Here is a 23,504-nt window from a genome sequence, read left to right as displayed (position 1 = left end):
CTCGTATATTTGCAGCCGTAAATCGTAATGCAGGTTATCTAATGAAAACCAAGTTTATCGCATAAAATTTCCAAGAAATTGTCCAGTTTTTGAGTTATGTCGCATCGCACCAGTTTTTTTTTGTTGGTATTCTGATTCAGTTTGTTACTAACTTTCCAATTTTATGAACGGAATTATCAAAAATATATATATTTTGCATTTGTGATAAATATGCTCAACGGCAAAGCATTGCAAGAATGGCTTGAGGATAAATGCAATTTAGTTTATACAGCGTGAAACATAGGCCAGAAATGTTTTATGACTCCTGTGGACATGTAATTTTTGAGACCCCATGTCTTTGCGAAGGAAACTTTGAAAACTTCAAATCTACACACTCAAATCTGGTAGAAATTACAATTTAGTCTTTATGGGCTTGACGCCTGCGTTGTTTCCACTGACCGCCCTTTTTAGATATGCTTGTTGTGTCTTGCAGAAGTTAGTAAAATCGGTCCGCATTGCTCCCACTTCAAATGTCTTCGGAATTACAATTAACCACTAAAAATTATGTTAATTAGGTATTAATTGTTAGCAAATTTAACACTTCACACACAATCATAAAGTTTGGTGAAAACAGGGCCACATTTTACCCCAACCCCCATTAGGGTCTTTCAGAAAATTACATAAGGACCATAATGAAATAATATTTACACAAATTCATCTATAGACGATAGGATCAAAAAGGCACTTCGGTGCAGAACCGTAGGCGTAAAATAGGCTATTAGCCCTAATATGACAAACGAGCTTTATAGACTAATTCTGACTAATGCTTCAATAATCTGGTTGACTTCTTGGACAAAAAATCTAATATCAATCTTCTACATGGGAGTTCAGCGTACATGTTGCTTGGGTATAATGGGCCATAAGCACACGTCAACTAAGGCTCTGGAAACGTTGCTAGACATTTCTTCCATTGAAACATAAATACATATACATATGATATAATGCGATGGAACGGCGTTTAACTTTAGGCGAGTTGACCAAAGGCGGTTATAGGACGCGTTAACAGAACACATTGGATGTCTATAAACAGTCTTTGAAAATTTGATCCCAGATATATGGTCCGAGCTATAACGGAATGCGTAAATTGGCTAGGAATAAATATGGCGCCAAGAGGGTTTAAAGAAGGCAATTAGGCCGATATTTGGTGATAAGATTAAATTTAAGACCATATTGGAAAGCTTTAACCGAATTTTCTCCCAGAGGTATGCTTTGCATTTTATGGTTATCAGACCACTCGGGACTAATAGGTAACGAAAGAACAAATGTACTTGACTTAAGGGCAAGGGAACTCGAGGTGCTAACCGGACGAACGCACAACCGATCGACACAATGAGTGCTAAATAAAAATATGGGCGAGCGAATCCCATAAGTGGATACACAGAATTTCAGGCACTATAATGTAGGGATTGTGGAGATAACAGGGAGTACTTTCTTTCGTCTTGTTTTCTTTGAATCTAATGTTGGCTTTCATCGAAATTAGAATCAAATATTGTGAGAACGATATTATTCGGGAAACTAAAATTCTGAACATCGGACCTTCATTGATATCTATTTAAGTTCATGAGAAGGAGCACAAAACAGGCCCGATAGTGGCCTAGGTGTATTTCTTTGAATTTTATGTAGTAATAAGTACATTCTACATAACCTAACATAAATTCTTCTACCAAATTTCATTCGGATCGGTCTATATTATATGTAAGAGCCCATAAGATGTATTCGTCGGAAAATCTCGTATTTGTATAATATTCTATAAGTTTCGATCTAGTATTATACCAGCACTTACATTCATAATAGCTTAATAGCTTCATTACTTCATAGCTGATTTTGGGTATCATAGTATGTTCTAGTACGACCGATTATTATCTTAAACTAGGTCATAGCTATCTAATATTTTACGAAGATACAGGTAATTTTCGTTAGATCATTACTTCTTTAAAGATGTTCTTCTTTAACAGTTAAGGCATCGCATGTGGTTATCGCTGATATTATAAACATCATGTTCAAAATAAAAGGTGTTTTGTTGATTTTGGAGAACAAAAATATGCAAGTACTTGTACTCATTCTCTCATTGTGTTATATTCTCATTATTTTTAGAAGCATTTATTCTGAAATGTGTGGTGAATACAACAATATTGCTGTGACGGACTGGCTGCCTGCCATTCAGCTCTATGTCTGCTTGTATGTAATCACTTGTATTTATTTGTGTATTTTTTACAAATTCTCTTGCTGTGTACTTATGTATGTCTGTCTGTCTGGCTTTGTATATTTGCAGCTGTAGGTATGTTCGTGTTTAATTGAGTTTTTTCTTGTTGTTCGAAAGAAGTTGTGTTTGTTAAGGTTGAATTAGTTTGATATTAGCAAGCAACATGAACGGTTGTTAGTAGATGATAGCTCGTTAAATAGAGTCGAGAGTGCACTTTTGTTCAGCGACAAAGAAGGAAGGAAAAAAATAGTTTGTTAAATCAATGGAGTAATGATTTAGTTGATTTTATTTTTAATTCATTACATTTGTTTTATACACGATTTTATTCTTCGAATATTTAGGTTTAATTACATTTTGTTGAAATATTAACTGCTTACGTTTTGAAAACAATTTATAAATTCTACTTTATTTAAATTTAACACGTGTTACCTTTTGACTGCAAAAACAACAACAACCACAAGTAACTAAAACTTGAATAAATATTATTTTCATGGCAAAAAAGCCAGATAAAACAAAACTTCAGACACAACAATAAAAACTAATAAAAAAGAACTAAAAAACAAAAGGAAAGAGAAACATGTGGTTTTTATAAGTTAAAACCAAGTTTGTGTAAAAGAAATAATTTTCTTTTTATGTGTTAAATATAATAATACACGCTTTACAATTTCGGTTTAATAGGAAAAAGTAAAAACGGTGAAAATACAAGCGGCCTTTTGAAGTTGAAAACGTCCATTGAAGTTTTAAACGTAAACGTGTAATACGAGTCGGTAATAATTTCACTCATAATTAAACGCTCTCACTCCGTTCGTACGTTCGATTGTTTTGTGTGATTGAAAAAAGAGAAAAGCTGATGTAATTCCACAACATATTTACGACAAACCAACAAACAAACCTCAAATCGTAAGAAACGCAAAAACGTAGAAGAAGAAGAAGAAGTAAAACAACCCGCCAAATCATACAACTTCCTTTTTTGTTTGTTAAAAACACACATTCAAACACAAACACCAAATCCAACCAATCTACCAACCACATTCTCGCACATCCATACACACGTCTTTTTCTTTACCAAAATTTCTTTCTCTAATTGGACTTTTTAAATTTAAATTATGGCTCGCATTCAGGCCGGTGATAATTTAGTACCGAGGCAAGTGTTTGAAATGCCCAGTACTACTGCTGCTGCAGACAACAGTAAAGATGTGCAAAACTGTGATAGTTCCAGCCAGGGTTCTGGCGTTAAACTTAAGAAACGTATTGGCCTTTTAGATGGTGTAGCCATTATAGTTGGTGTTATTGTTGGTGCGGGTATTTTTGTCAGTCCCAAAGGTGTTTTAAAATATTCCGGCTCAATTGGTCAATCGCTTATAGTATGGGTTCTCTGCGGCATACTAAGTATGGTGGGAGCATTATGTTACGCTGAATTGGGTAAGTTCAAATCATTTATATAGTAATTATGATTTTTATTTTTGGTAAAAAAATGCTTATAGATTAGAAATTGAAATTTAATCTATCTATGTATATTAGGATTTTAGCTAAAATTAGGCCCTATCACTACGCTGTAGCCTGCAGCGTTCTAAATCCCAAAACATTTTACACGGGTCATTTTGCTGCAAAAACCTTCTGTAGCAAATCGATTTTCTAAACCCATTCACAAACAAATTTACATTAATATTTAATTTATAATCTAAATACATATGTGTATGTTTTGGGTACTAAATTTGAAAGAAAATTTTATAGAAGTCATATGGAAGACCAATGCGTCGAGCATGGTTGCCAGTAATGATGGATACCAGATTACCTAGTTGTTGTCTAAGAAGACTTAGGAGATAAACCTTTTTTTTGTAGGATCATATGAGGCCACAACGCTCTAGCGACCGGGGAAGTGTACTCATTTCCCCGAGAAGATGGGCTACCATCTCATCTTCATCCTCATTCTGACAATTCTGCAGACATTATTATTTGGAAGACTAATGCGTCTAGCATGGTTACCAAATTTGCAGTGATCAGTAATGATAGATACCAAATTACCTAGCAATCGGGGAAGTGTACTCACTCGACCAACGGTTCTGAGCGTTGGAATAAAAGATGTCTGTGATCTGTCTTTTTATTGCAGGTAGTGGAACTCCACAGAACTGGTCTAATACCAGTTCACTTAGTGTGGTTACAACTCTTGTCAAAGAGTCGGCAATATTATTACCATATGCAGTACCGCGTCCTTTGACCCATGGTTGAATGTCTCGCCATCTCATTAAGAGAAGTTCGACATTCATGAACAAGTCTAGATGTGAAAAACACAGCAATCAGCGATTTTAAAGCAGTTTGACTATCGGTATAATGATATCTCTGTTTGATATTCGCTACCATCCTCTCCAATTTGACGCCCTCTTGATCACTCTTGATCATTGATATGAGGCCACTTGATCACTGATATGAGGCCACAACGCTGTAGCCACCGGGGAAGTGTACTCATTTCCCCGAGAAGATGGGCTACTCTTATCTTCATCCCCATTCTGACAATTCTGAAGAAATTTTTTTGGAAGACTAATGCGTCTAGCATGGTTACCAAATTTGCAGTGATCAGTAATGATAGATACCAAATTACCTAGCGATCGGGGAAGTGTACTCACTCGACTAACGGTTCTGAGCGATGGAATAAAAGATGTATGTGATCTGTCTTTTTATTGCAGGTAGTGGAACTCCACAGAACTGGTCTAATACCAGTTCACTTAGCGCGGTTCCAACTCTTGTCAAATATTATTACCATATGTAGTACCGTGTCCTTTGACCCATATAAGGGTAATTTTTGAATGTCTCGCCATCTCATTAAGAGAAGTTCGAAATTCATAAACAAGTCTAGATGTGGAAAACACAGCAATCAGGGATTTTAAAGTAGTTTGACTAACGGTATAATGATATCTCTGTTTGATATCCGGTACCACGCTTTCTTGATCACTGATATTTCAGCTTGAAGGATACTGCAGTCACCATTGAGTCTAACAGAGATTTAAATCCCAAATTCTTCAATATCTTGGATCTCTCCTTTCGTTGTCTTGGGTCCATCGGTATACACACGGAAAAAACTATTTAACGGAAGGACTGATTCTTTAGACTTCGTAAATATATGTTATTGGAATTGTTTCAAGAGAAACAGTTCAGGGATGCAATAATCAACGGCATGTTTCAAGTATTCCATTTGCCAATTAAACTCAATCTGGCAGCAGTGCACATTGGCTAGAAAATCTTTGAGGGAGTTGTTCTTATAATACCGATAATGAAAACAGCAGAAGATTTCATAACCTTTTCAAGATGTTGTCTGTATGAAGCTCATCCCACGAACATTTGTCGGGTTTATACCCCTGCATATTCCAATGACCTTTCTGCAAATATATAGCGCAGTACTGGCATTTATCTAGAACTAGAAAGTGTAAAGGTATAAATACCACAGGATGACTTAATATAGACAATCGTTTGAAAGCCAAGATATCGTAGTTTTACGAATAACTGTTAATGACCACATTCCACAAGAGCGAGCATATTACGCCAACCAGTAAAATACCTTCTGCCAATTTTTTTAGATATCTTTGTGTTTAAGTTCTAAAACAATATGTATTACTCTTTCAAATTCTGAGAAGATATGAAGTCCAATTTTCGAAATTAAATTTAATAATTGGCCAAATTTTGATAAGTATATGTATAACCCATTCTTTCGAAAATTACTTTAATTTTATTCATAGCAGGGTGTGTAACAGTTAGAGGATTTTTATTACAACAACGCATTATTTCGGTGAACATAAGCGTCATTTTACGTTTGTAAAATAGTGAATTTCTAGGGGAGGGTAATTAATCAAAATCCTTAAAAAATACGCACATATTTGTTTATGTATTTTGAAGAATTTTACCTTTATAGAAGAAGTTGCAGCCAGGAGTGGTCAGCACAAGGAGAAAAAATCAAACACATACATATTTTGAAAGCATTTTTGTTTTGTTGTATATAAAATTTCTATTGTTTACCGACCTATTGTCAGGGCCAATCACTAGTCTATACTATGTATATACTACTTAAAATAATAAAATAGTTGACGGGAATTTTGACAATATTTTTGAAAAACAAAAGCATAATGTCCATGGACATTATAACACACCATATAGTTAGACACTTTTAAAAGGACTTTGTGAAACTTTGAATAAAGAAATATATTGGAATGTAGGCTACTTTCTTCCGGATAAAATTGATTCCAGCAATAAATTCCTTTAAAATGATAAACTCTGGGTTATTTTGAACACGGACTTTGCGAAATAAAGCTTCTTGATATACATTTGTATGTACTCTTTGTAACCCATGAACTTTATGTCACTATGCTTATGGACATTATGACACTTGATGGTGTGTAATGACGTCTATTTACATTTATCATAACGATTAAAACAATTTGTGTATAGTGACGATAAAAAATAAATAAAATAAATAATCAGACATTGAGAAAATGGGGGTAAATATGTTAAAAAAATAACGAATAAATATGAAAAGAAGTAAGAACACTTGTCTTTTTAGTTTTCTTTTCTTAAGGTTAAATTTTATTTACATAATTATATTTAAATAAGTTTTAATAATAGGGTTTCTAAGCGGGAATATCCCGGAAAATTTCGGAAATCCCGTTTAAAGATTTTTTCATCAATTTACTAAAAATATTAGATAATTATAGGAAATACTACTGGTAATTACTTAATATAAAATACTATTTAAGTCGTATTATTCATTTGAATTAATAATGATATCGGGATCAAATTCGGCTCGAATGCATTTAGTATATATCTATCGGCCTATTATTTGTCATCGCTTCCATATAAAGTTCTCAATGGAGAATCAATTAATAGTAAATAACTCATTACATCCTTAATTAGGATGAAATTCTACACGAATATGCTAGGTACATATTAGGGATGCCAATCCCGATCCCGAAAATTCCCGGGATTTTTCGGGATTAGAAAATCCCGAATCCCGGGATTTGCAAAATAAATCCCGGGATTTTTTCGGGATTATTGTCCCAAAAAAGTCGATAACTCGACTATCGTCGACTTTTCATAAAATGCAAAAATTCGAAAAGTCAACTTTTAACAAAATGCAAAAAGTCGAAAAATCGACTTTTCTTTTCAACTATAGAACCTTAATACTTAAGCACCCTTCACTCGAGCACACAAGTAATATGAACTGTCAAACTTTTGTGTAAAAGAGAACGGATGGGATCGTCTAAACGCAATATGTAATGAAACCATCACACATTAAGAGAAAATGCGGATGGAAAATTTGACAGTCGTATGGCACTCTTCATTTTTTTAAATGATTCAAAAAACAAGCAAGTCGCATTAGATCAGGGATGTATTTTTATGAAACCATATACAAAAAAATTGAAACAGCTGTTTCCATCTTACTTTGTTATTGTTTCATACCAATCGTAAAAAATATAAATCATACGACTTTTATTCTCTTTGTTGTCATACGGATGGAATTTCATTTTACTTTTTCATTAGACGTACGTAAAGTGTGATCGTCTGAAGGGCCCTTTAGTTAACGCTGAACAAGAAACACATTTTTACTACTAATCTCTTCTTAGACATTGATGGGTTAACTGGTAACTGTTCTTTTTTAGCCCGTCTCGTGTTGCTAGGTAAAAAATTCGTCAAAATAAAACGTAATGGCCTAGTGTCTGCGCCATACGTATAGAATACAATTTACATATTCAACATTTTCTTACTTACATAATATTGTTTTTGTTCACACTTAAAACTGATGAATCATTAAATTTTGAATATTTTTTATTTGGTTTCAGACTAATTAACATAATAAGGGTTTTAGTTTAACTTTTCATTAAAAATTACCAAAAATTAACATAATTATTTAATTTTGCTGTTGCTATTTGAATATTTAAAAGAAATAACAACAAATTATTATAACATTTAAAGATAATCTATTTAATTCTTTAGATTATTACACCAAGGTCCATAATTTTTCGGAAAAATTTAAATATTTTAAATTTCTGAAATAATTAATAAAATATGTCTGAGAGTATAATTCTTTAGGTATTAATATATGTGAAAATTATCAGTTTTTGGTAAACATTTTATTTGTTTGACGACATCTGAACTTTTGTTAGAATTAACATAATAGAAGAAGATATTTATATTATTGATAAGACGAATTTTTTAGCGAACATGTTTAATATGGATTAGGGAGTTTATAACGACCCTTATTAGTCAATAGTCAATAAATCATTAGTTAATAAATTTGGATCCAGAATATATCTAGGGCCTTCTTTTTGATTTCAAGAAACATTTGGAGCGGAAAGTTTTCATGCATAATGGACCCGCAAATTTTATATTATGAATTCATTATTGGCTGTCACGTAATGTTAGATCGCTATTGGATCTATTGATTGCTCCTTTATATAGAAAGTGTATAGTTCCTAAAGGTGTAATATCCAATAAAACTTTGGTCTAATTTCGACAAAAGCCTGGCAATAAGAGAGAAAATGATAAAGTGTATCACCGTATTCTGCTATCGTAAACCTGTATGTCCACTGAGTATATCATACGAACCGCGGACTTATTTATTCTGAGAAATCTTTTAATTTTCTTTAACTCTTTAATATTCTTGAATGATCAAAAAAAGTTTAATCATGATTTCAATGCCTTAGGGCGGGTTTTTCAGATAAAGATAATCTACATTCTTTGTGTTAAACCTAGTTTAATATATGTTTTGTGTTTTTCAGTAAACAGTAACGTTACTTATTATCTTAGTTTAACTGAGTGTTATTGGCCAATTAAACTTAAGTTATAAGTGAGAAGACACAATTACCAAAAACAATAAAACAATGATTTCGGAAGAACAAAAACTTAATATTTTAAGTAAATTGCAATTTTCTGATTTGTTTTGTTTTATATATAATTGTTTTAAATATTTATTTAACATTTTTCCAAAATTTTTCATTTTACAAATGTATTATTTGCAAAAAACAGCTGTTCATTGTTTATGTTTTTGAGTGAAAAGTTGGCAATACTAACAAAGTTAATTCAACTTAAATCCATAACTGAAAAACACAATCATCGGTTAAAGTCCGCCTAAAATTTGTTCCGAGTTTAATCTAACAGCAAGTTAAGCCTAGTTTAACTGAGTAGTAAGAAACCCGCCCTTAGACCCACAAATTTTTAACCTAGAGACCAAAGTATACTTTTCTAAAGGATATAGTTGGGATGAATACGAATCTGGTCTTGGAGGAGGAAAGAAGACATAGCAAAGGTTGAAGGTTTATTTTAAAGTCGATAGATTGGACTTTTAGATGACATAACAAATTTTATAAACAAAAGGTCTCAAATCGGGGGTATAAGAAAACTTAGGGGCATTAAATCTCGAAATTCTAAAGATTCGCATTTAGAGCAGCTCAATCCATTATAAAAGTGTACATTGGTCTGGGAGTTGTTGGCCGGTGTAATCAAACGAATGGGCGTAATTAGAACGTCTTCAAATTTTACAAGAACCCAAAGCATATAAAGTTTTGTGGGTCTACATTCTACATTTAAATGTTTTACAAAGGGAAGAGTAATCATTTTTGATGATGGACATAAAATGGGGACATTTGTGAATAAAGTAAATCGATCTTCGGAATTAGTATTATGTATATGTTAAAATGTTTAAATCGGCTAAAAAATGGCCCCTACAATGTATTTTCAAATAATATCGTTTTGTACTGTTTAACTTATTCATTATTTACACATACATATAGTAGTATGTCTTAATAAAAATCGTGTTTGTTTACATTTACTATGTAAATGAAAATAAACTTGTAATATTGTAACGTCCATATTTTAATGTTTAGATATTTATATATTTGCATTTCTTCCGATGATGATTTTATTCAGATTGTCATCTGACAATCAGTTGTCATGTCAAACTTTACTCTGCGTACAAATACAATATGACACATATTGTTTGCTACCTGTTAAATGAATTATCCATATTTATAATATTGATTATTTATTTTACAAATATGTAAAATGTGTTTATGTTAAAACTGAAAAATACGGGTCAACATGATAAGTAGTATTTGTGTCTGTCTTTCTTCATACAAAATATATGTTCACACTTATCAAATATTAAAAAATAATGTGATGTCAAACCCTTAAATAAAGAATAAATTTGAACACGATGTAAGTATGTAATATTTGTTAAGTGTGAACGCACATATCTTAAAGAATTTCCATAGATAAATATGGGCATTACAAATATGCATTTTTTTGTTTTTTTGTGGTATCGATATTAAATTCCAATTTACAAGGTCATACCAAAAAACGTCACATATTGTTATGTACTTGAATGAATACATATAGGTATTTATGTTCTATATGGTTACAGATACCAAATTTTAATAAACCTAATTCGTACAATTTATCAATAAAGGAAAATTTTAATTAACTATGGTTTTTAGAATTTGATAAAACAATTCATATTTAGAACAAACTTGATAAGACAATTTTTAGAAGCAATAATAATTATGGAATGCTCCCTATAAGACTTGGTTATTGTCATATCAAATGTTGGGAACAACTCCAACAAAATTTGTATTTACGCTGATAAAATGGGCGCAAACTGCAAATATTACTGTGGGTATATCAAATCTTACGGATTTCATCAATTATTCCCAAACCTATTACTCCAGAGAAATTTTGATTTCGATATCTCGAAAAATTTCACAAGGTCGCTATGCAAAAAAGTATAGACAACATGTTCTACGAATTATCACACACAAGATGGAGAAATGAACAAACCAAAAACACTATTATGCACTTTCATAATAGTAGTATTGAGTTCAAATACTTTATCTTTCTTATTGCCCAACTAATACCTTACCTATTCCTTAATATTTAATCTGCATCCTATCACACTTTTTAAAATTTTACGACTTTCAATTTCATAATTTATACAAATTCTCGAAATTATTGATACTTTTGGAAACAACCCATTATTAATAAAACTCGCTGAAACATATATATGTGTATGTACGTGAAATGTCTCCCAGGGAGACATTATATCATGTGTATAAAAGATAAGTGTGAATACCACACTGATCATTACTAAATAAAGAAATACATCACCACAAGATGAATGTACTTTTTTTACCCTACACCACTTTAGTGGGGAGGATATATTGGGTTTGTGCTGATGTTTGTAACATACAAAAATATTCGTCATATACCCACCTTAAAGTATACCAATCGGCTTAGAATCGTTTTCTGAGTCGATTAAGCTATGTCCGTCCGTCTGGCTGGCTGTCCATGTAAACCTTGTGCGCAAGGTACAGTTAGATAATTGAATGAAATTTGGCACGCACGTTTTATTTGGCCCAAAGACGAAGCCTATTGAAAATGGTTAAAATCGGTCCATTATTTCACCTAGCCCCCATAGAACAGAACCCCCGAAAAGGGCTTTTGAGCTCATAATTATGTTAAATATACAGGTATATCGATAAAATGCGGCACAACTAAGTTTTATAAAAGTCTTGATGACCCTGCCAAATTTCATAAAGATCGGGCCTCATTTGACCCTAGCTCCCATACAAAGTCCCCTTCAGAAAATTACTTGCATGTTCAAAATTAACTTATAAACACAAATATTGCGATGAAATTCAGCACAATAAAATATTATGTAAATATAAATATATTCACAAAATTTTATCGGGCTTAGTCCATATTTGCTCCTATGCCCCATATAAAGCCTCTTTCGGAAAATTAGTTTTTCATCCATAAATTGCTTAAATGTATCGGAACAAGGGAATATTGAAGATAAATGCTTTATTATGAAAAATAAATCACATTTAATATTCATAACTGGAGTAGGGTATCATATGGTCGGCCACGCCCGACTATACTTTCTTACTTGTTTTTATATAGATTTTACACCAATTAAAATCGAACTCGTAAATACATAGTGTATGTATTAAAATTACACACAAATAAATGATTTATTTTGAAAATACTCTATCCCTAACTATAGATCCAATGAGTCTATTTAAAGATTTTTCTTCTTGGAAGTCATTCTTTTCCTAATTTATCTTAACATGGAATTTTCTAATATATTTTTTTATGTAATGTAAATATTTGTGTTTTCAAATATTTCCAAGTCAACAAAATTGTTAATCTATATTGAATTTATGTATCCGTATGTTTAAAATTCCAATTGATAAAATATCACCACCTACAAGATATCTTTTTGGAGACAACACGTATTTTACGCGTGCTATTTTAATAGCAATTATATCAAATTTAAAAATCAGTGTAAATTTTGAAAAATTTGTCAGTTACAATTTGATAATAAAATATATTTGAATGCCAATTATACTCATGTAAAAAGCACGCAAAGCTCAATATTTAACAATTATATTATTTTATTTATTATGATAAATAAATAGTTACTCCTACTATAATGTTTATAAATTTATATTAAATAAATATCGCATAAATATATTTAAAGTGCTTTTCGATACCTTTATATGATCGATACCCTTATATGATTTATTGCGAATTATATACAATACATTTCAATATTTTAAGTGTTTTTGGATCTTAAATTAAATTAATGAAAAAGGCCTAATATCAGGTCTAGAAAGAGTGATTGGTATTGCAAAATTTAGATAAAATGATATTCAAGGGAATGGTATCAGGTACATGCATCCAGAGCGCGTAAGAACGTAACATTTTTATATGGAGTTTGACATTCGCGCGTTTTAAGCCTATTACAAGTCCATTTATAATTAAGTGAACGCGACGAACCATATGTGATTTATTTTGTGATGAATTTTATATTGGTCCCGATATATTTAAGAAATTTATTGACGAATAACTAATTTGAGGCTTTATATGGGAGCTAGGGGCAAATATGGACCGATCCCGATAAAATTAGCAAAGACTAAAATTTACATAACATTTTTGTGCTGATATTAGGGTTTATAAGTGAACTGTTAACATTCTGTAGGGGCAAAAAAAGCCCGGTCATTACCAACGTTGACAAGGTCATCAGGCGAGATGCAAGTACATATATTTAACATAATAATGAGCTTAAAAGCCCTTTTCGGGAGTTCAGTTGTACGGGGGATAGGTGAAATAATGGGCCGAATTTAATTACTTTTAATTGGCACATACACCAATAATAGCGTATATGCTAAATTCCATCAACTCCATCTTGAAAATTGCGACCTGTAGAGTGCACACAAGGTTTACATGAACACACAGACGGACAGACATAGCTTGATCGACACAGAAAGTGATTTTGAGCCGATTGGTACTTTAAGGTTGGTGTAGGACCAATATTTTTGGGTGTTACAAACATCAGCACAAACGCATAATAACCTCCCCACTGTGATGGTGTAGGGTATAAAAACTTGTAAACAATATCCAGCAGAGCTAACGATATAACCTTGTAGTCAGTTCACCCTGGAAATATTTAAATATCTTCTATTTAAAGCCGAGTCCAATCATCCACAATTAGAATTGTTACAATAACCATATATAATTGTAATAACCATATCGAAGCATATTTTTTCTCTGCATGCAGAGCTAGCTGTAAAAGACTAATTAGCTAATCCTAATTTCTTTATCTAATTTTAGGTACCATGATACCCAAATCTGGTGGGGATTATGCATATATAGGAACAGCATTTGGTCCACTGCCAGCCTTTTTATATCTTTGGGTAGCCTTATTAATATTAGTACCTACTGGTAATGCAATTACAGCATTGACATTTGCTCAATATCTTTTACAACCATTTTGGCCATCCTGTGAGGCGCCTGCCGAAGCAATACAGCTGCTGGCGGCTGTTATAACATGTAAGTAAAAGCTATAATTAATACTATAACTATTATTAATTATACATATATTTTCATTTATTTTGTTAGGTATTCTGACCGTTATTAATTGCTACAATGTTAAATGGGTGACAAGAGTTACCGATATTTTCACTGGCACCAAGGTATTTGCTTTATTGGTGATTGTAGCGGCTGGAGCTTGGTATTTATTTGCGGGTAATACCGAGAACTGGAATGAACCTATGAAGGGGACACTCACACAACCCGGCTTAATAGCTTTGGCTTTTTATAATGGTCTATTTTCGTACTCCGGTTGGAATTATTTGAATTTCGTAACAGAAGAACTAAAGGATCCTTATAAGAATTTACCAAAAGCCATTTGTATATCCATGCCTGTTGTTACCATCATTTATGTAGTGGCTAACATTGCCTATTTCTCTGTGCTAACTCCTGAAGAAATGTTGTCCTCCAATGCCGTGGCGGTTACATTTGGCGATAGAATGTTGGGTTTTATGGCCTGGTTGATGCCATTCTTTGTGGCCTGTTCAACTTTTGGTTCATTGAATGGTGCAATTTTTGCCTCATCACGTCTGTTCTTTGTTGGTGCTCGCAATGGTCATTTACCCGCAGCTATTTCCTTGATCAATGTCAATTGTTTAACACCTGTGCCTTCACTTATATTTCTGGTAAGCAACTAATAGCTAATTGTAAACTTTTAAAATAAATAAAATTAATTTTGAATTTATTTCTTTTTCCTTTAGTGTGTTCTAACCTTAATTCTATTGTTCATAAAAGACGTTTATGCTCTCATCAACTATGTAAGCTATGTGGAAGCTCTATTCACTTTAATTTCTGTTTCCGGTTTATTGTGGCTACGTTACAAACAACCCAAAACCGAAAGACCCATACGTGTCAATCTAGCTTTACCGATTGTCTTCTTAATCATCTGCCTCTTCCTTGTGATCTCATCGTTCTTCCAATCACCACTTGAAGTAGGTATCGGCACTGCTATTATTTTATCTGGCATTCCTGTCTACTACATGACAATACATCGACCGGTTGAATGGCTCACGAATATGTCACAAGCCATTAATATGTGGTGTTCAAAATTCTTTATTTGTATGCCAAATCAAGAAAAATTTGATTAAGTTTATTTTTTGTAATGCTTTAGAGATTAAATTATTATTAGTAATGAAAACATAAAAGACTAATTCAAATTAATATACAGCATTCTAGATTGTGTTGTATGTTTAAAATGTTGAAATGTATACATTTATGTACAATGTATTCGATACGTAGTTATTTACTGTAAAATACATAATGATACTGAAGAGAAATTATTAGAAATTGCGTGCCTTTTGCCTCGCAACAAAAAAAAAAAAAAAACAAACAAATCATTTTTCATACAGACAGTGTTGGGTAAAAGAAATTGCAAATTAAATTATTAAAATAACAAAATTTTAAAACTAAGTCAATTCTATTGCAATCAATAATGGTACAATTATATTTGTTTACATAAATTTTTTCCAAATATACTCATTTTGTTGTAATAAATCTTCCTTAAAAGATCACCTTTGCTTTTGTTTTACACAACACTGTAAAAATGTATGAGCACATGTCGTATATCATAGAAAATAAGATTTAATTATTTGGTTTATACGAAAATATTCTAGTATGAGTTCATTACATATTATTTTAAATATTTTGTAATTATTCTTGCATTACAATTTGTTATTGTTTTTCTTTTTTTGGAAAACTTTAAACTTATGTTGCACAAAAAGACATTTTTTTTTATTGTAGATTAAAATTTATACTAAAAAACTATAATTTATGTATAGTGGCTAGCAAAAGTGTAATATGTTTTATACTTTATAGGAATAATAAAAAATATCGCAAAAGAAAATGCAAAAATATATGCAGTTTTTTGCTCGTCACTTTACTAAATGCCTTTATATCTATTTGCATATTATTAAATATTTGTACTAAAAATTATGTAATTTATTTTTAATACTTAAGCATAAGTACATACATATATTATGTAAAATTCTATTAAAAATAATATGTATTCTAAAAGAATTAAGTTGTACAACTCGAAATAAAATTTATTTGAAGGAATTATACACATATTTCTACATCAAATGAAAAAAATATGTCTATTATTATGAATTTATTCAAATTTAATCCATATGCGAAAGATTAAACCAAATTAGGGCGGGTTTCTTACTACTCAGTTAAACGTGACTTAACTTGCTGATAGATTAAACTCTGAACAAATTTTGCCGGCATTTAAACGATGATTGTGTTTTTCAGTAATGAACTAAAGAGCAGTTAATTTGTTAGTATTGCCAACTTTTTCTGTCAAAAACATAAACAATTTGTTTAAACCTAGTTTAGTCTATGTTTTATGTTTTTTTAGTAATCAGTTACGTTACTTAGGGCGGGTTTCCTACTGCTCAGTTAAACTAGGCTTAACTTGCTGTTAGATTAAACTCGGAACAAATTTAGGCGGACTTTAACCGATGATTGTGTTTTTCAGTTATGGATTTAAGTTCAGTTAACTTTGTTAGTATTGCCAACTTTTCACTCAAAAACATAAACAATGAACAGCTGTTTTTTGCAAATAATACTTTTGTAAAATCAACAATTTTGGAAAAATGTTAAATAAACATTTAAAACAATAATAAATAAAACAAAACAAATTGGAAAATTGCAATTTACTTAAAATATTAAGTTTTTGTTCTTCCGAAATCATTGTTTTATTGTTTTTATTAATTGTGTCTTCTCACTTATAACTTAAGTTTAATTGGCCAATAACACTCAGTTAAACTAAGATAATAAGTAACGTTACTGTTTACTGAAAAACACAAAACATATATTAAACTAGGTTTAAACAAAGAATGTAGATTATCTTTATCTGGAAAACCGGCCCTTAATATCTAAGTTTAACTGAGTGTTACTGTCCAATTAAACCTAAGTTATAAGTGAGAAAACACATTCAACAAAAGTAATTTGATTTGTTTTATCAATATTATTATTTTCAATGTTTATTTTAAGTTTTTCTACAGTTTTTCATTTTACAAAAGTAATATTTGCAAAAAACAGCTGTTAATTGTTTATGTTTTAGACTGAAAAGTTGGCAATACTAACAAAGTTAACTGCTCTTAAATCCATAACTGGAAACACAATCATCAGTTTAAAGTCCACCTAAATTTGTTCTAACAGCAAGTTAAGCCTAGTTTAACTGAGTAGTAAGAAACCCGCCCTATGTAACTGAATACTGAAAAACACAAAATTTAGATGAAACTAGGTTCAAACAAAGAATATTGATTATTCTTCTTTCAAATCTGTTGTTCACTTTAGTTTGATTTTAAAGGTGGAAGTACACAACACGCGTTGTACGCGGCTTCTGTCAAAAAAAGTTGAAATAGTGTATTTTCATTTAAAAAGCTACACATTGTAGTTTGTAACGCGTCTGCCGCGAAAAGTTCAGCAACTGTCAACTTTTGACGCGTCGGCAGCTGATCAGGGTTGTATTTTGTTTTGTGTAGAAACTAAAATTAAGTAAATTTCTCCCACAATATAAGAAAAATATTAAAAACTATACAAAAACTTAAAATTTTGATTTTTAAAACAGTAATAGTCTTAAAAAACATTAAAAGAAAGATCAAAATGGCGCGTGGTATTTAACTTGCTGCTTATAAAGCGCGAAAAGTTTTAAAAGCGTAAAACGCGTTGCCGCCTCAATGCGTGTTGTGTACTTCCACCTTAAGATTTGATTTGAAATACTGCGTTCTTTAGATCGGTTTCAACTTTCTTTTTTATATAATTTAAATGGACAATATATACAATCTTGTAGTACCGTCAGCAAATCATTGTAATAAGGTCTAATATAAGGTCCTATAGCACCGTGCAACAGTCGTTTTCACACATTAAAAAGTCTATGTGTACAGGAAACTGTGGACCATTAGTATTAACGCTGTGTACTCAGTTTTCCATAATCAGCTCTTATGTCCCTGTAAAAGGACATTAGAGTTTAAAGGACATACGATTTCAAAAGATAGAATTCCAAATTTATATAAAAAATTTGGTGTTAATATTAATATCAAATGAATCTGAGGACCTCTGCTTCAAAATAATATTATTTATTTCAATTCATCAGGATTAAAAAAGAAATGAATGCTTAAAGAATATTTGTCACAAAAAAGTAGTTACAAATTTTTGTTACGAAAATGAGACCTTTTTTAAATTTAATTTCTTTTTCGATTTTTTGTCTAAGTGAGTCGAATAAATAATATAGATAGAATGTACAGATTCCCAGTTTTCATTTGATACCAATATTAGCATCACACAACAAATATAAATATTTAAAATATTCTTTTGAAATTGTAAGTCTTTTAAACTTTAAAGTCCTTTTATAAGGATATAAGAACTGATTATAAAAATCGGAGTACGCAGAATTGCTATAAATGGAATCTAGTTTCACATGCATATCAACTTTTCTATGTGTGAGACCTCTTTTTCAAAATTGTTACAGGGTGTAATAGACTATCAACACAAAATTCGGAAAAATAATTAAAATTTATGAGTGCCACTTCTGAATTTCCGAATAGCGCCCTGCAATGGGGATTCAGATTAAATTACTTAGTACTTACTAAAAATGGGTGTGGTCAACTATAAACTGGTCCTCGTTAAATTTGATAAATTAATCATTTAATTTCAAGCTTGTTTATGTCAAATTTCTTCCCGGTAATGGTATTGTACCTGGTATTTGAATATCGGTATTGTAACTGGTATTTGAATATCGGTATTTATACCGATAAACTGATTTCAGTATCGGTGTCAATACCGGTATTCAATTTTAAACGGTATTTAATCGGTATTAATAATGGTATCGGTTGCCAACCTTGTTATTAAATGCTATCGAACATTATAGAACATTCAAATAATATTTTGTAGAGGCTTGCACTTTAGTAAAATTAAATACGTTGTTTTTTAATAGCACCCAAAAATATGCAATCGTTTTTATTTAACATTCACCATATTTGTATAAAAAATTTGAGTTACCATACTTCCATCAGTGAAGTTCACCCCCTATTAAATTATTCATAAATTTTTTGGGATCTTATCATTATGGTTAGACCGAACTGTAACGGTAACAAATTTTGATACACTTCTAATAAAAACAAGTAAGAAATTATAGTCGGGCGGGGCCGATTTATGTGATTTATTTTTCATAATAAATCATTTATCTTCAATATTCCCTTGTTCCGATACATTTAAGCAATTTATAGATGAAAAACTAATTTTCTGAAAGAGGCTTTATATGGGGGCTAGGGGCAAATATGGACCAAGCCCGATAAAATTTTGTGAATATATTTATATTGACATAATATTTTATTGTGCTGAATTTCATCGCGATATTTGTGTTTATAAGCTAATTTGGGACATTCAAGTAATTTTCTGAAGGGGACTTTGTATGGGAGCTAGGGTCAAATGTGGCCCGATCTTTATGAAATTTGGCAGGGTCATCAAGACTTCTATAAAACTTAGTTGTGCCGTATTTTACCGATATATCTGTATATTTAACATAATTATGAGCTCAGAAGCCCTTTTCGGGGGGTTCTGTTCTATGGGGGCTAGGTGAAATAATGGACCGATTTTAACCATTTTCAATAGGTCAAATAAAACGTGCGTGCCAAATTTCATCCAATTATCTTGAAAATTGCGACCTGTACCTTGCGCACAAGGTTTACATGGACAGCCAGCCAGCCAGACGGACGGACGGACATAGCTTAATCGACTCAGAAAATGATTCTAAGCCGATTGGTATACTTTAAGGTGGGTCTAGGACGAATATTTTTGTATGTTACAAACATCAGCACAAATCCAATATACCCTCCCCACTAAAGTGGTGTAGGGTATAAAAATTATTGAAAAATTAATTCAGAGAATAACTATGTTTAACCATCAATGAAATTCCGAAAACTCAACAAAAATATATACATATGGTGCTCGAGATAACGAAGTAATGGTCTTCCAAGTTATCTGTACATGATCTTGTGTGTAAAATTAAAACATTGCCGGTGTTTTTAAAACAAATTATGCCAATTTGATCAGATTTTAATGGGGTTTCATAGTGTGGTTCGTATTCATTTATTTTGTAACAGAGAATATTTTTATCTAAACTGTTTTTAAAAGTAATTATATTGTAAATGCACTTATTAATTGATTTTTAGAAAAGAACTATTAAAATTCAGATTCAGAAATTCAAATCAAATTGGAAAAACAAAATTGGAGTTGAGATTTTATATTTCAATATCGAAAGACCTAAAATTCGGAAAAAATGAGAAAATAATGATACGACAATTATACACTATATGTTCAATTTCAAATTATTTTCCGAATTTCATATAAAAACTTTAATTATCTTTCACTTGTTCTTTTCAGAATTTGCAACAAATAAATCTCATTTATAATTGATTTTTCTGAATATCAAATTCAATTGTTCTTTTCCGAAATCGAAAATCTTAATTTCAATTGAATTTCACTGAATGCAAAATTCAATTATGCATCTCTGAATTCAAAATATATATAATCTCAATTTTAATTGAACTTCTCTGAATTCAAAATTAAAAGTTGTCATTTTCTTTTAATTTAAAGTCATTTATATGGGGATAGGTCAATTATGGACCGATTCTCATAAAATTCGATAGAGAGATTTTTGCTCGTAAAAAACTTACTTATATCGGATTTCAGCGCTATACTCTTATTTTCAAGCCAGTAGTGACGTTGAAGTCATTTTCTGAGTAGGACCTTGTATGGGGGATAGGGTAAGTTATGGACCGATCCTCATAAAGTTCGGTAGGAAGATTTTTGCTATATATACATACATAGATTCATCGCTATACTCGCATTTTCTAAACAGTTATGACTATTATATCTGTTTTTCGAGGGGCCATTTGAATGGGGGCTATGTGAATACGTGGACCGATATTGCCCATTTTTAATACCAAACAAACCTTACCTATGAGAAATATTTGTGGAAACTCTCTCAACTCTCTAGCTCTTTCCGTTCGGACTCTATCCTGCTTTCAACGGACAACAGAAGGGAAACCTCCGGCTGCTTTTCTTAAGGGTTCTCAAAAGAGGACCGTTAGGCGAACCGGATCTGGAGGTGGACAAGCTAAAGGGACCCAAAAAATCTTCGTCGATGGGGAAGACTGGTTCAAATCAGGCTAGCACCTCTAATGAGCCTCGAAAGGGGACCATTAAAAGAAGGTTAAAAAAAACTTAAAAAATTTATCAAAAATGAGTTTTGTATAGACATAATTCCCAACAATAAATTTTATATTGATCGGCCCAAGTTTTGCCCTAGCCCCCATATAACCGGACCTTCCGACTTGGGCCTTTTAGCTCATAACTTTGTCAAATATACTACTATCTCTCCAAAAATCGTCACAACTAAGTTTGATATAATTATAAATAACACTGTCGATTTTTATATTGATCGGGCATTATTTGACCATATCCTCCATACAAAATCCCCTTCAGAAAATGACTTAAATGTCCACAATTCACTTATAAACACTAGTATCACGATGAAATTCGGCACAAATAGATTTTATATGAACATAAATGTCGACATTAAATTTTATAAGGATCGGACCAATTTTTGCCCTAGCCCCCATATAACCGGACCTACCGAATTGGGCCTTTTAGTTCATAACTACGACAAATATACTACTATCTTTCCAAAAATTGGCACAACTAAGTTTGATATAATTATAAATAATACTGTCATTTTTCGCCATGATCGGAAATAAAAAGTAGCCTATTGGCAGATATACAAACATATAAACAAACACACATTAATTTTTATATATGTATATAGATAATTCCTAATAATACATTTTATAAGGATCGGCTCAATTTCTGACCTAGCTCCCATACATCCGGACCCTCCGATTACGGCCTTTTATCTTTTAACTACGTCTAATATACTACTATCTATCCAAAAGTCGGCACAATGTGGTGATGTTTGTAACACTCAAAAATATTTCTAAGTCGATCTAGCCATGTCCGTCCGTCTGTCTGTTGTAGACACGATAGGGCCTAAACGAGAGAAGATAGAGAGCTGTAATTTTGCATAAATATTCTTTATTGATAGGCACTGTTTGGTATTGAAAATGGGCCATATCGGTCCATGTCTTCGCATAGCCCCCATACTAGTGGCCTTCCGAGAAATAATGTAAACAATCATATATGATTTAAAAACATCAGTATGTCACTGAAATTCCACATAAAAAAGTTTAATATGACCCATAAATGTAAACAGTCATATATGATTTAAATACATCAGTATGTCACTGAAATTCCACATAAAAAAGTTTAATATGACCCATAACTTCCCTACCAAATTTGAGGAGGATCGGTCCATAATTGGTCCTACCCCCTTATATAAATAAGGCCCTCTCTGAAAACGACTATAGCGAAATGTGACAAAAACAAGTTTTATGGGAACTAAAATCTCTCTGCCGAATAGGAGAAACTGCAAAATATTAAGAGGATCGGTTCATAATTGATTCTACTCCCACCTCATAAAATGGCTTTATCTCTCATGCCTCAACATTAACGGATAGTAAAGCAACGAAATTCGACATAAACATGTTTTAGAGAAACTAAAATATCTATGTAAGTAAAATTTTATAAGGATCGTATCACGATTGATCCCACCCCCTTATAAGGTCCCTTCATAAAATAAATATAACGCCATAACTTGTTTCAAAATAGTACATAAACAAGTTTTATAGGAAAATAATTCTAACTGTCAATCTTTTTTGGGGATTGGTCCATAATTGACCCTATCTCCTATAAATGGTCCTTCTCATAGAATGACATTAACGGCCATAACTGGCTTATAAATACCAGTATATCGATAGAATTAGTCATTAACTAGTTTTATAGGATCTAAAATCTTTCTGTCAAATATTATGAGCATCGGGCCATATTGAATCAAAGCCTTCATATAAGAAAGCATTGGTATTCGACATAACAAGTTTTATTGAAACCAAAATCTTTGTAAAATCTTAGCAAGATCGGTCTAAAATTTACCATAAGACAATTTACAGTAAATCAATGTACATTACTCTATAAACCATTAAAAAATATTAAATATGAATATATTACTATTTATATACGATAAATCGGTTTAGAATAAATCTAATAAAAATTTAAATTGTTTATATGGTTTAATTTTATTTATTTAAAAAATAGTAAAATGTCATTAAACATTCAAAACAATTTTTCTCGAAATTACTTTTTTTGGATTATGCCAGTCTTGTAGTAAATGACCGATATTTACTTTCATTCTTTTATCTTTAAATAAACAGGAATTAACTTGAACTAACCTTTT

General features: G+C 31.5%; 1 protein-coding gene across 1 annotated transcript; it reads left to right on the top strand.

Annotated features, from left to right (window-relative positions):
- Window positions 1-2,377: 2,377 nt before the first annotated feature.
- LOC119603810 (Y+L amino acid transporter 2) lies at window positions 2,378-16,240 on the top strand. Its single transcript, XM_037956001.1, has 4 exons — window positions 2,378-3,664; window positions 13,895-14,113; window positions 14,183-14,778; window positions 14,854-16,240. The coding sequence occupies exons 1-4, from the start codon at window positions 3,349-3,351 to the stop codon at window positions 15,238-15,240; spliced, it is 1,518 nt and encodes a 505-aa protein (XP_037811929.1). The 5' UTR covers window positions 2,378-3,348; the 3' UTR covers window positions 15,241-16,240.
- The last annotated feature ends 7,264 nt before the right edge of the window (window positions 16,241-23,504 follow it).

The sequence above is a fragment of the Lucilia sericata genome, unplaced genomic scaffold (assembly GCF_015586225.1).
Source record: "Lucilia sericata isolate MDLA Ls3-8-SP2 unplaced genomic scaffold, ASM1558622v1 Contig000339F_arrow, whole genome shotgun sequence".
Taxonomy (NCBI): Eukaryota; Metazoa; Arthropoda; class Insecta; order Diptera; family Calliphoridae; genus Lucilia; species Lucilia sericata.
The sequence above is the reverse complement of the archived record's forward strand: the minus strand, read 5'-3'. Positions and strand labels throughout refer to the sequence as shown.